A 13,034-nucleotide genomic window follows, 5' to 3' on the forward strand; every position below is an offset into this window, starting at 1 on the left:
GTAAAAAAACATCTTTAAAAGATTTTTTTTTTTATAAGTATGCAGTATCATAACTACATCTTTGATGTTTATAGCAAACCAACCCGTTTGTAAATCCGTCAATAATTCAGCGAGTTATGAGTATTTTTGTCTGTGCAGCTCACTCACTCTCACTCAAGGCTGACTGGGGCAAGATGGCGGCGGTTCAGTGACGCTGGTGACTCCGCCTTAAGCTATCTAGTGTTCTATAAATATCTATGGCAAGCCCAACGTCTGGGCGGGGCTTCGGGGCTTGTACTCTGTTGTTTCCTGTAAGACCCGGAAGTAGTCAGTTTGTGCTGTTTATTTTTAACCCTAACCCTAACCCGCAACACAGAAATGCAAATGCTGTAGAGTGCGAGCGATTATTATTGGTTTTTAATGACAAACCAATTACATAATCCTATCCAACATATGTGTAAAGGCGAATATATTTTTTAATGATTCGTTATGGCGTAATCAATACTTCCATCATGCGTATAAATTGCGTTCGCGACCTCGGCTCCCATCCGTCGAGCAACAAGTAACTGTGGGTTTTCAGCCTCTATCTCTGGAGCTTAACGGATTTTCGACCAATCAGAGAGGAGCTTCGCTCAACCAATCAGAGAGGGGTCTGCAGAAATGGAGTTCAACCAATCAGAGAGGGGTCTGCAGAAATGCGGCTACGAATTGTAGAGACGCGACGGGCGTGTACTCTGTGTTGTTTCCCCTTCTTCAATTATATTGTACAATGTTGTTAGTGCACTTTCTAACGACATTGGTCCAGTTCTTTTAAATTAGATTTGGTCGTATTAACTTCGCCCTACTCGAGTATTCGTTGGAATCATTTAATATATTGTATTCTATCATTTAATTTACCCCTATTTCCGTATTTCAATGGTAACGTCCAAGATGTGACGACGATCTGATGTTACCGTAATCTTTTCACAACGTGCAACATGGTAAAGTAATGACATTATTTCGCCAAAGATATGTGTGTGTATGGTACAACAACGACAAGGGAACAACATAGGCACATGTAAAAAAAAATGTTTTTACTTACTGTACATTCCTTGTAGGTCGTAGATTTACAAATACGTTCACAATTTTTAACTAGTCGTTTCTATGTCTTGTATTACTGTAGTAGCGGCGTGGCTCGGTGTGTAGTACAGTAGTGTCAACAGAGGAAGCGTGATGGAGATGCGACCGAAGCTCGTTTTGTTATTCAGTGGGAAACGCAAATCGGGGAAAGATTACGTGACAGATTTAATTCATAAAAGGTAAGCATCCCTCCTAACTAATTTACTCTAACTTGGTTCAGTTTGGGACCCTCAGTCACTTCAACATTGTGTAACGCTCGGTGTCTGTGACCGTTACACATGTCAATACTCCATTGATTGATTGAAAACTTTATTAACAGATTGCAGAATGGGTACAATACAGTATGTTGCGTATGGGACCCTGATGTACACAAGATGAAAGTATTTCTCTGGTCTGCATCCCCTTAACAATTGTGTGTATTGAGCCATACTGTAGTGTATTGTACCCATTCTGTTAATAACGTTTTCAAGTCAGAAGCTTGTAAATTCCAAACTACCTTTCTCTCCAACAGATTAGGTTCTGATGTTTGCTGCATCCTGCGTCTCTCTGGGCCTCTCAAGCAGCAATATGCACAGGTCAGTGACAGTGACAATGACTGCATCTACACTTGTGCTGTCGGTTGTAGAGGATATCCCCGAAAAGCCCCCAGTTCTTAATGCCGACTTTCTTTATGCTTTTGACCACAACTATACCAACTTTCCTCATGCAGCTTCTGACTTGCCATGCCAACTTTCTTTATGCAGCTTTTGACCATAACTATGCCAACTTTCTTTATGCAGCATTTTACCATAACTATGCCAACTTTCTTTATACAGCTTTTTACCATAACTATGCCAACTTTCTTTATGCAGCTTTTGATCTACAGTATACTTAAATACACTGCATACTTAACTATACACTGGGCTATACACTGCATACTTAACTATACACTGGACTATACACTAGGAACATTTGCTATTCTAGTGTAGGCTGGTCCTCCAGGTCTGGTAAAAAATAGTGTCTGAGGGGGAGCTCCAGTAGCTCACCGCGTACCTCGAGCGCTATTTCGGCGCCGGGGACAACCGTGCTCGTCACGGATCTGGGGTTTAGCGAGTTCGAATCCCGGACTGCAGCCGTGCCTTTCCCAGAGTGTCTTCCCCCCCATCTGTACCCCCTTCAGCCTGTTTCTGTCGGTCATTCTTGACCAGAGTAAATGCGATAAACGCAAAAAAGAGCCAGCGGAATGGCCAAGGTTTAAAAAAAATAGTGTCCGAAACATGTTTTTAACATGGTTCTACAATGAATTGAGCCAGTAAATAAAGCTTTTATGTTTGACCAGAAGAGTGCGTTGAAGTGTTTTCTTTCTCTTGGCTCCATGGAGTACCTTTTGTGAAGCACCCCCACTGAGTGCTTTGTTGTTTTTTGTCCATTGGTTGCTATAGGAACGAGGCCTGGACTTTGAGGAGCTGCTGGGCACTGGGCAGTACAAGGAGAGGCACCGTGCTGATATGATCCAATGGGGGGAGAGCCGGAGGGAGGAGGACCCAGGGTTCTTCTGCCGATTGGCCACAAAAGATGCTCAACAACCTGTCTGGGTAGGAGAACATCACCCCCACACCTTAAAGGGGAACACCATCCTATTCCTAATTAAGAATGAGCAGGTAGTGGGAATGGTTAGGGCGAAGCTACAGTAAGATAGGTGTATAAACACTGGTTAGGGTGAAGCTACAGTAAGGGATAGGTTTATAAACACTGGTTAGGGCGAAGCTACAGTAAGAGATAGGTTTATAAACACTGGTTAGGGTGAAGCTACAGTAAGAGATAGGTTTATAAACACTGGTTAGGGTGAAGCTACAGTAAGGGATAGGTTTATAAACACTGGTTAGGGTGAAGCTACAGTAAGTGATAGGTGTATAAACACTGGTTATGGTGAAGCTACAGTAAGGGATAGGTTTATAAACACTGGTTAGGGTGAAGCTACAGTAAGGGATAGGTTTATAAACACTGGTTAGGGCGAAGCTACAGTAAGGGATAGGTTTATAAACACTGGTTAGGGTGAAGCTACAGTAAGGGATAGGTTTATAAACACTGGTTAGGGTGAAGCTACAGTAAGATATAGGTGTATAAACACTGGTTAGGGTGAAGCTACAGTAAGATATAGGTGTATAAACACTGGTTAGGGTGAAGCTACAGTAAGGGATAGGTTTATAAACACTGGTTAGGGTGAAGCTTCAGTAAGATATAGGTTTATAAACACTGGTTATGGTGAAGCTACAGTAAGATATAGGTTTATAAACACTGGTTAGGGTGAAGCTACAGTAAGATATAGGTTTATAAACACTGGTTATGGTGAAGCTACAGTAAGATATAGGTTTATAAACACTGGTTAGGGTGAAGCTACAGTAAGGGATAGGTTTATAAACACTGGTTAGGGTGAAGATAAGGTTTATAAACAACATCTTAGGTGAAAATAATGAGAAGTTACAGCTTTGCTGTTTGGCCAACATGTGACAACGCGTTAACAGCTTTTGACCACCATGTTTGTTTCTCTACCAACCTCCTGCCCAGATTATAAGTGACTGTCGACGCGCGTCGGACTTGCAGTGGTTCTGGAGCGAGTTCCCCAGTGAGACTCGCTGTGTGCGGGTGGAAGCTTCAGAACAGACACGCAAGGACAGGGGCTGGACGTTCACTGCAGGTTAGTGGTAGTGGACCAAGACCACCCTTACCTTTAAATTATCATGTAAAATGAGCCTATACATTGTGATAGGTATTTTCATCGAAGACCTTAGAGATACAGTAGAGCAGTCGTCTGGTAATTGAAAGGTTCCCGGTTCGATTCCCGCTGCTCCCAGGCAGCGTGTCGAAGTGTCCTTGAGCAAGACACTTAAGCCCTAACTGCTCCCTATGAGCAGGTTGGTACCTTGCATGGTCGCCTCTGCCATCGGTGTGTGAGTGAGTGGGTAAAATGTGAGGAACAAAATTGTAAAGCACTTTGGATACAACAGTATATATATGACTCTCTAGACACAAGACAACAGTATGTGTCTCTAGACAAAGGATTAAGACAACAGTATATGTGACTAGACAAAGGATTAAGACAACAGAGCAGATGGTCAATAAAGATACACATGTCACTTCAAACGTTTGTCTAATAATCAATGATGTGATTATGAATCCAACTCTCATCTCCGTCCTCTCTCTGCAGGGATTGACGATGCAGAGTCAGAATGTGGTCTGGACAGCGGGGTGGAGTTTGACTGGATGATAAGGAACGATGCAGATGCTCCACCATTAGAAGAGCAGCTTCAAAGCATTCTGTCCTTAGCAACTGTCGTGGAATATATTATCACGTCATTAGACAGCTCGACTGGTACACTTTGACCAGCTATATAATGTGCTCAGATATGGCAGACACTACTGTCTCTTTAAATCTTCTCCTCAGCCTAGCAAGATTGTTTAACATTCCGGTTGGGAACATCAACAAATGGCACCGCCTAGCCAAGGTTGATTCTCCTAACTGGGCCATTTTCATCATCATATCTGATATTATGTTACGTCTGACAACTGTGTATTTAACATACGTGTGAACAGCGCTCTGGGTCAGTCTATGGCCAGACGCTACCGTGTTAACATGTTGTCTCCGACTGTAAACTGTCCTTTCATTGTGGCCGCAGTGAAATAAACGTTCCTATTATTATTAATAATGACTCAGAATGATTTGTAAACGGCTCATCGTTTAGTCCTTTAATATTTCGCATTACACAACAGAGACGAGAAGTAGAATGGATAAACAATAACTTAATCAATATTTTCTGTGAAAATAGTCTATAGACCGAACCCTGTTCAGGCTTGTAACAAAAACGCATTATGTAATAACTCGATGAATGCAATTTTCACTTCATTATGTAATAACACCTACATTTTGTAATAAACAGCCTCACCGCAATATGTAATACATTTCCCGCATTTTGTAATACATTCTTATCTTTAATTGTTATTAGTGATTAAGTGAAAAAGAAAACAGAAAAACTACTACACCGTCTAAACAACAAATTGATTTGCAGAACAGTTTTAACCTCGTAAAAATGACTGGTCAAGTAGCCATGACAGAACAGTTTAAGCCCTCAGGACACAGCTTGTAGCCCACACTAACTGAAACTACATCTGAACTACAAACACTTGAAGCTGCTTTAATCAAGAAAATATACTGTACAAAGAAACGGATAAGATTATTGCTTCATAGCTCGGCATTCAATACCATCCTGCCTGACAGACTAGTGCCCAAACTCCTACATCTTGGACTAAACCATCCGCTCTGCCGGTGGTCCAAGGACTTCCTGTCTGACCGCCCCCAGAGGCTCAGGATAGGCCCCCACAGCCATCAGCAACGGATCCCCCCAGGGCTGCGTGCCGAGTCCCTTATTTAACTCCATTTACACCCACGACTTCACCGCAGTCAACCCCAGCAACGCCATCAAGTTCGCTGACGACACCACCGTGGTGGGCCGTATTTCAAAAGGTGACGAGACCGCATACTGCGATGAGGTAGAGCAGCTATCAGCCCTGTGCAAAAATAACAACCTGCAGCTGAATAAGCTAAAAACCCAGGAGATTATCGTAGACTACAGGAGGAAGAAGACCGACATACAGCCCCTGTACATCGACGGGGGATGCGTGGAGAGTCTCGGTCATCAAATTCCTGGGCGTCCACCTGGAGGATGACCTGACCTGGAGAACCAACACCAAGGCTGCTAGCACCTAGGGCTGCATTAAAAATGTTGTTGTGACAATAAAGATCATTCATACACAAGCAGGAGCCATGCCATCATTCACAATTTGTGCAGAGTAACTACCGTAGTCCCATTTCAAGACAATCACCACAACCAGCAGATTTGGCAGCGCGGTGGTGTAGTGGTTAACAGGGTGGGTCAAGCAAAATGCATGCATGTCGCTGCATGACTACGTTGCAATGTGCGCCAAGAATAACGACTTAATTTAATCCCATTTAATTTCTTTAATTAATTTGTAGAGCCTGAATGATAGTCACTGCTATGGTCCCCGGGGTGGATTTGAGGATGGAACATCAGGTGATGCTAGGTCTTGAAAAGGTTGCGAAACCACTGTGGCATGTTTTCAAGCTATTAAGAAAATGACAATAGTCCATTTTGGAATGTAAATACAAATCATGATCCTTTATTTAAAGAAAACAAAATAATCGGTGTACATTTTTGTGTTGTGATCATTACAATGAGACCATCATGATCATTACAATGAGTACATCGCTGGTAACAAAACACTCACATTGTTGCCTTCAAGTGAATAGCTCCAGTTAAAAACATTGTGATGCAATACATTTGTTTACCTTTTATTTCTTTATTAAAAAGAGATTTCACTTTAGTAAAACTCGTCAAGTCTTACCTCCATCTAAAGTCACCTACTAGTAAACTAGCGCCCACTGCCGTCTCTCTTGTCTGCCGTCAACACCACCTTTCCGCACGGGTGTCAGGCTCCTCGTTCACTTCCATTCAGTTTTGGAACAAAGTCTAAATATAATAATTCTGAAGTATACTACTGCTGTGCAGATTTGAATAAAAACAGACGATTCAGAGTCAAACGGTAGGCGTTTGTTGGTCAAACCGGAGATATTTATCACCAGAGTTTGGACAGCAAGGTTTCAGAAAGAGTTCTAGAGAGGCAGTGGCTTATGACTCACTATGAGATCCTATACTATCCAACTTGGACAAACTCTGGTAATAAACAGCTCTGGGTCAAACTACACCTCAATTGAGAAATAGTTCCTTTCTGATCAAATGAAAATGGCAACAATAGCTCAGAACAATATTGCTGTATAATTCCGTTTATACTTCAGAAACATGATATTTAGACTTGGTCCTCAAAATGAATAGAAGTTAATTGACGTGTTGACGGCAGACACCAGCGACAGCAGTGGTCGCTACTTTACTAGTAGATGACTTTAGATAAAAAAAGGTAAGACTGCTGATTTTATAAGTTCTAAAGTTAAATATCCCTTAACTATTATGTTCAATGATCACTTCATTTGCAGAAAAAACATTCTATACCGAAGAGGTGTAGATAATACCAATATGTCTCTCCCTTCTCTTCATTGGCCCCTATGCTTCCATTTGGCAGTGGAATGCATTGTGATTGGCTGATAAATCTCCCCCCCATGCTCAAACATGATTCAAGTGCTGGAGAGTGCACCGTCTACTGTCTGCATTACATCACACCCCTTCCAAGTCCGTCCGTCCCCCCCCCCCCCCCAAACACCATCCTGACAAACAGCTACAGCCAGCCGGGAACAGTGCGTTGCCAATGTGGACGGCCATTTGTCACTATTACATCATAACGACCACATGCGCTGACCAGCGTGTGAAGCATGAGTGAGCCTTGACCCTTCCTCCCCTCCCCTCAACAACAACAACAACTCAATCATTGGCTGATGACTGCTCCGCAAAATCACCATGGCTATGAACGGGTAAAATATCTGTGTCCACTTACCGTAAACAGATACAACATGCATCCTTTAAAATAACTTATTCATCGTTAAGACTAAACCTCCTGGACCCCCGTTCCTCATACGCTGCTGAACTAGTCCTGGATAATATGACGCCTGACTGCAGTATCAGATTATTTAGCTAATTTAGTCCGTTCCTCAAACACAGATGCAGGATTGGTTAGACAAGCTTGGATTCAATCATCCAGGAGAGCTGCACTCTACGTTTTGAGCAAGAAAGGAATGCGAGTAGATAGATGGAACCATGACAAACAATCATATGATTGGTTAATAGAAGAATTATGGCAAAAGCTGCAAAATGAAAGACGACACTTCTCTGGGTTGAGTATTAATGTAAGATATGAGTGAAAGTCTTCCATGTAGTGGCATATGAAATTGCCAAAACATCTACATTGAGACAAGCTTGGCACATATTTACAGATCATCTGAATACATAATAAAACTCCATCCAACATAGCAGACTAATTACACCTTATACTGTAGCGTCATAATAACCAGAGAATTCACCAGAGAATTCACCAAAGATCTTAGTGATTATACTCGATACATGCTGCCTTCTTCTAAAAGCTGCCCTGATTATAGGAGACATTTGATCTATTGGCACTAGCTACGTATGGGCAGACTAAGTGAACATTAGTTAGTGGATGGAGGAGGATTAGATTAGAGTAGGATTAGAGCATGATTAGAGCAGGACCGAATTTGCCCGATAATCGAACTGCATCGCAAAGTAGGTGGAACTAGCGACTGGTGATTGGGGGCTGGATCCAGGCAAGGATCAAATTCAGGTTCAGATCTGACTCAGTTCTCCACGCAGGAGGAACAGGTTGGGATCTAACTCAGGAGGAACAGGTTCAGATCTGGAGGGTCGCGAGACTAAAGTGGCAACAACTAAAACAACAACCATTAACATACAGTCATTTGTGATGAAACTTAACAAAACACACATGTAACGCAATTACACATATCCCTTATTTAAAAACAAACACCTCCCAGTCTGTACTCTAGTAGAAACACACTGCAGGGAAGGTAAGACCCCCACCCCTCTGGATTGGCACAGTCACTTATCAGCGTGGAAAGCAGTGCTTGTTTGGATCTAGTATAGTAGTTTTGGGGCAGTGGTTCTAGAGGACAGCGGTGGGAGGTGAAGATGTGTCCGCGGGGAGAAGCATGTGATCAAAATGGTTCCCATTTGAATATAAAAAAAACAGGAATGAGTTAAGAGTCAGTCAGGCTCTTCCGAATGCATCTGTGAAAGACAACTATGTGCCTGTTTATCAGATGAGAAATGCCTGTTATTTAAAGAGAGGCAGTCGAGCAGGAAATCGCCTCGTAAGAAAGAAGAAAGAAACGTAATGAAGATAAAAAAAAATTGCACGATGAAAGCTGGAATGTATCATATCAGGATGACAAACACTCGGTCCCCATTATAGACGAGAACAGCGGGGCTATGAAGTAGGGGTTGGGTGGGAGGGTAGATTCTTCACAAATTCCAAAAATGTATTTTCTCCCTCTCTCGTGATCTGGTCTAAATGTTTACATGACGTTAGAGCGATAAATCCTCAGCTAACTATATCCTACATATTTCCCCAAAATGATCCAAGCATTGACGCACAATATACGTACAAGCTTTGTAACACGAAGGTTAACAGTACTCTAGACTTCAGAATCGAATCAATCAATCATCGGGATGAATCGAGAATTAATTTTAAAGCGAATCGTGACCCCCAACAATCACTCGAATCATGAGATTCCCAAAGATTCCCACCCGTACTATTAAGAGTATGACTACAGAAGTGGGCCATTTGCACAGGGAAAAAAGCAACATACAGAGAGCGCCAGGGGCCGTTTCTACATACTGAGAGGGCCAGGGGCCGTTTCAACATACTGAGAGGGCCAGGGGCCGTTTCAACATACTGAGAGGACCAGGGGCTGTTTCAATATACTGAGAGGACCAGGGGCTGTTTCAATATACTGAGAGGACCAGGGGCCGTTTCAACATACTGAGAGGACCACCATGGGGCCACTTCAACAGGCCGACTAGGAAGAACATTTTGGCTAGATGTGGACCAGAGAAAGTGCCACCTTCACCAAAATGAACAAACACTTTTTTTTTCTTTTTAAACAGACCCCTCCCCCCCGCCTCACCGGCACGGTCGCCCAACAGAGAGAGAGAGGGAGACCAGCTTAAGGGTGAAAAGGGAAGGGCTTGGTAGAATTTGAGGGGTAAAAGGAGGAGGAGGAGGTCCTGAATGGAGCTCCGAGCAGGGCCAGCTCAGCAGCTGTTGAGCTCCTCCAGGGTCTGGTCCAGGGTGGCATGGAGCTTGGCGTTGGATTCCTTGGCAGAAGCCAGGGCATCTGGGAAATACAGAACACAGAGAGAGCGTCAAGTTAAGATGGTGACGTTGTTTCTTTGTAATGTAAACAGTGAGCTGGTGGCTCTAGAGCTTTTCAAGAGTTGTCCCTTTTGAAGGACCGTCTCATGTCGGCCATTTCTAGTAGCAACCTCCCTGTCAACATTGTGGCAGGCGAACTGAGCATAGGTGTTGGAACTTGTCCGGAAGCCATGTGGTGCTGAAAATGTCCCCGTTATCCCTTTGTAGTCCATGATGCCGGGGTCAGAGAGCTGTAGTAGTCGGTCAGACAGAGAGCTGTAGTAGTTGGTCAGACAGAGAGCTGTAGTAGTTGGTCAGACAGAGAGCTGTAGTAGTTGGTCAGACCGAGAGCTGTAGTAGTTGGTCAGAGAGCTGTAGTAGTTGGTCAGAGAGCTGTAGTAGTCGGTCAGACAGAGAGCTGTAGTAGTTGGTCAGACCGAGAGCTGTAGTAGTTGGTCAGAGAGCTGTAGTAGTTGGTCAGACAGAGAGCTGTAGTAGTTGGTCAGAGAGCTGTAGTAGTTGGTCAGACAGAGAGCTGTAGTAGTTGGTCAGAGAGCTGTAGTAGTTGGTCAGAGAGCTGTAGTAGTTGGTCAGACAGAGAGCTGTAGTAGTTGGTCAGAGAGCTGTAGTAGTTGGTCAGAGAGCTGTAGTAGTTGGTCAGAGAGCTGTAGTAGTTGGTCAGATAGCTGTAGTAGTTGGTCAGAGAGCTGTAGTAGTTGGTCAGAGAGCTGTAGTAGTTGGTCAGAGAGCTGTAGTAGTTGGTCAGACAGAGAGCTGTAGTAGTCGGTCAGAGAGCTGTAGTAGTTGGTCAGAGAGCTGTAGTAGTTGGTCAGAGAGAGAGCTGTAGTAGTTGGTCAGACAGAGAGCTGTAGTAGTTGGTCAGACAGAGAGCTGTAGTAGTTGGTCAGACAGAGAGCTGTAGTAGTCGGTCAGAGAGCTGTAGTAGTTGGTCAGAGAGCTGTAGTAGTTGGTCAGACAGAGAGCTGTAGTAGTTGGTCAGACAGAGAGCTGTAGTAGTTGGTCAGACAGAGAGCTGTAGTAGTTGGTCAGACAGAGCTGTAGTAGTTGGTCAGACAGAGAGCTGTAGTAGTTGGTCAGACAGAGAGCTGTAGTAGTCGGTCAGACAGAGAGCTGTAGTAGTTGGTCAGACAGAGAGCTGTAGTAGTCGGTCAGACAGAGAGCTGTAGTAGTTGGTCAGACAGAGAGCTGTAGTAGTTGGTCAGAGAGCTGTAGTAGTTGAACAGAGAGCTGTAGTAGTCGGTCAGACAGAGAGCTGTAGTAGTCGGTCAGACAGAGAGCTGTAGTAGTTGGTCAGAGAGCTGTAGTAGTCGGTCAGACAGAGAGCTGTAGTAGTTGGTCAGAGAGCTGTAGTAGTCGGTCAGACAGAGAGCTGTAGTAGTTGGTCAGAGAGCTGTAGTAGTCGGTCAGACAGAGAGCTGTAGTAGTTGGTCAGAGAGCTGTAGTAGTCGGTCAGACAGAGAGCTGTAGTAGTTGAACAGAGAGCTGTAGTAGTCGGTCAGACAGAGAGCTGTAGTAGTTGGTCAGAGAGCTGTAGTAGTTGGTCAGAGAGCTGTAGTAGTTGAACAGAGAGCTGTAGTAGTTGGTCAGACAGAGAGCTGTAGTAGTCGGTCAGACAGAGAGCTGTAGTAGTTGGTCAGACAGAGAGCTGTAGTAGTTGGTCAGACAGAGCTGTAGTAGTCGGTCAGACAGAGAGCTGTAGTAGTTGGTCAGACAGAGAGCTGTAGTAGTCGGTCAGACAGAGAGCTGTAGTAGTTGGTCAGACAGAGAGCTGTAGTAGTCGGTCAGACAGAGAGCTGTAGTAGTTGGTCAGACAGAGAGCTGTAGTAGTCGGTCAGACAGAGAGCTGTAGTAGTCCCTGATGGACTTCCAGGTCATATCAGGCTGCTTTGTAGGCGACAGGGTCACCTGAGGGTTTCTGGTTGTGGTTGGTGCAGACGATGGCTGAGCCAGGGTTTCTGGTTGGTGCAGACGATGGCTGAGCCAGGGTTTCTGGTTGGTGCAGACGATGGCTGAGCCAGGGTTTCTGGTTGGTGCAGAAGGTGGCTGAGCCAGGGTTTGTAGTTGGTGCAGACAATGGCTGAGCCAGGGTTTGTGGTTGGTGCAGACGATGGCTGAGCCAGGGTTTCTGGTTGGTGCAGAAGGTGGCTGAGCCAGGGTTTCTGGTTGGTGCAGAAGGTGGCTGAGCCAGGGTTTCTGGTTGGTGCAGAAGGTGGCTGAGCCAGGGTTTGTGGTTGGTGCAGACGATGGCTGAGCCAGGGTTTCTGGTTGGTGCAGAAGGTGGCTGAGCCAGGGTTTCTGGTTGGTGCAGAAGGTGGCTGAGCCAGGGTTTCTGGTTGGTGCAGAAGGTGGCTGAGCCAGGGTTTGTGGTTGGTGCAGAAGGTGGCTGAGCCAGGGTTTCTGGTTGGTGCAGAAGGTGGCTGAGCCAGGGTTTGTGGTTGGTGCAGACGATGGCTGAGCCAGGGTTTCTGGTTGGTGCAGAAGGTGGCTGAGCCAGGGTTTCTGGTTGGTGCAGAAGGTGGCTGAGCCAGGGTTTGTGGTTGTGGCAGATGGTGGCTTTTGGAACAACATCGTCTGCACTTTATATAAACGCATTCCACTCTAGGTCAGTTTGATCTTAGTTGACCCAAATGTTATTAGTGGTTTAGTAGACCATTATATACCAGTGTCCATACAGACAAAGTAGATGTGAGGAAGAGGGCATGAGTGTAACAAAGTAGATGTGGTAGGATGTGAGGAAGAGGGCATGAGTGTAACAAAGTAGATGTGGTAGGATGTGAGGAAGAGGGCAACAATACCTTCCAGGTCATCCACACTCTTCTCCAGTTTGGTCACTGACCTCTCAGCAAACTCAGCACGGGTCTCAGCCTGGTTGGTGCATAGAAGAAACATGGACAATTATTTTTCAAGGCAAATTATTTTGCAACTATTTGTGTCTATCTGCCTCATACATATATTTGTAGTTTTATATTGCCATGTGCATTTTATATTTATGCATATTTAGATCATGTATATTTTATATTGCAGTC

The 13,034-nt window shown here is 44.4% G+C and overlaps 2 protein-coding genes across 2 annotated transcripts in view; one reads left to right on the top strand and one right to left on the bottom strand.

The window, feature by feature from the left end:
- The first annotated feature begins 1,153 nt into the window (after positions 1-1,153).
- Positions 1,154-5,891, top strand: pmvk (phosphomevalonate kinase). Its single transcript, XM_084336089.1, has 5 exons — positions 1,154-1,277; positions 1,610-1,673; positions 2,520-2,672; positions 3,646-3,775; positions 4,286-5,891. Exons 1-5 carry the CDS (start codon positions 1,192-1,194, stop codon positions 4,459-4,461), a joined length of 609 nt encoding a protein of 202 aa, XP_084192215.1. The 5' UTR covers positions 1,154-1,191; the 3' UTR covers positions 4,462-5,891.
- Positions 5,892-6,243: 352 nt separating this feature from the next.
- LOC311245727 (uncharacterized protein) overlaps positions 6,244-13,034 on the bottom strand; it is a 31,657-nt gene continuing 24,866 nt past the window's right edge. Inside the window, exons 8-9 of the mRNA XM_084335681.1 lie at positions 12,804-12,873; positions 6,244-9,970 (exon numbers count right to left, since the gene is read on the bottom strand). Coding sequence (XP_084191807.1) covers positions 9,888-9,970; positions 12,804-12,873 — 153 coding nt within the window. The 3' untranslated portion in view covers positions 6,244-9,887. The remainder of the gene's footprint in view (positions 9,971-12,803; positions 12,874-13,034) is intronic.

The sequence above is a fragment of the Notolepis coatsorum genome (assembly GCF_963971535.1).
Source record: "Notolepis coatsorum genome assembly, chromosome: 19".
NCBI classification, from domain to species: domain Eukaryota; kingdom Metazoa; phylum Chordata; class Actinopteri; order Aulopiformes; family Paralepididae; genus Notolepis; species Notolepis coatsorum.

Coding starts and splice junctions, on each gene's coding strand:
- pmvk (XM_084336089.1), top strand. CDS start 1,192: ATGGAGATGCGACCGAAGCTCGTTTTGTTATTCAGTGGGAAACGCAAA. Junction 1,278..1,609: donor ACAGATTTAATTCATAAAAG/GTAAGCATCCCT, acceptor TCTCTCCAACAG/ATTAGGTTCTGATGTTTGCT. Junction 2,673..3,645: donor ATGCTCAACAACCTGTCTGG/GTAGGAGAACAT, acceptor CCTCCTGCCCAG/ATTATAAGTGACTGTCGACG.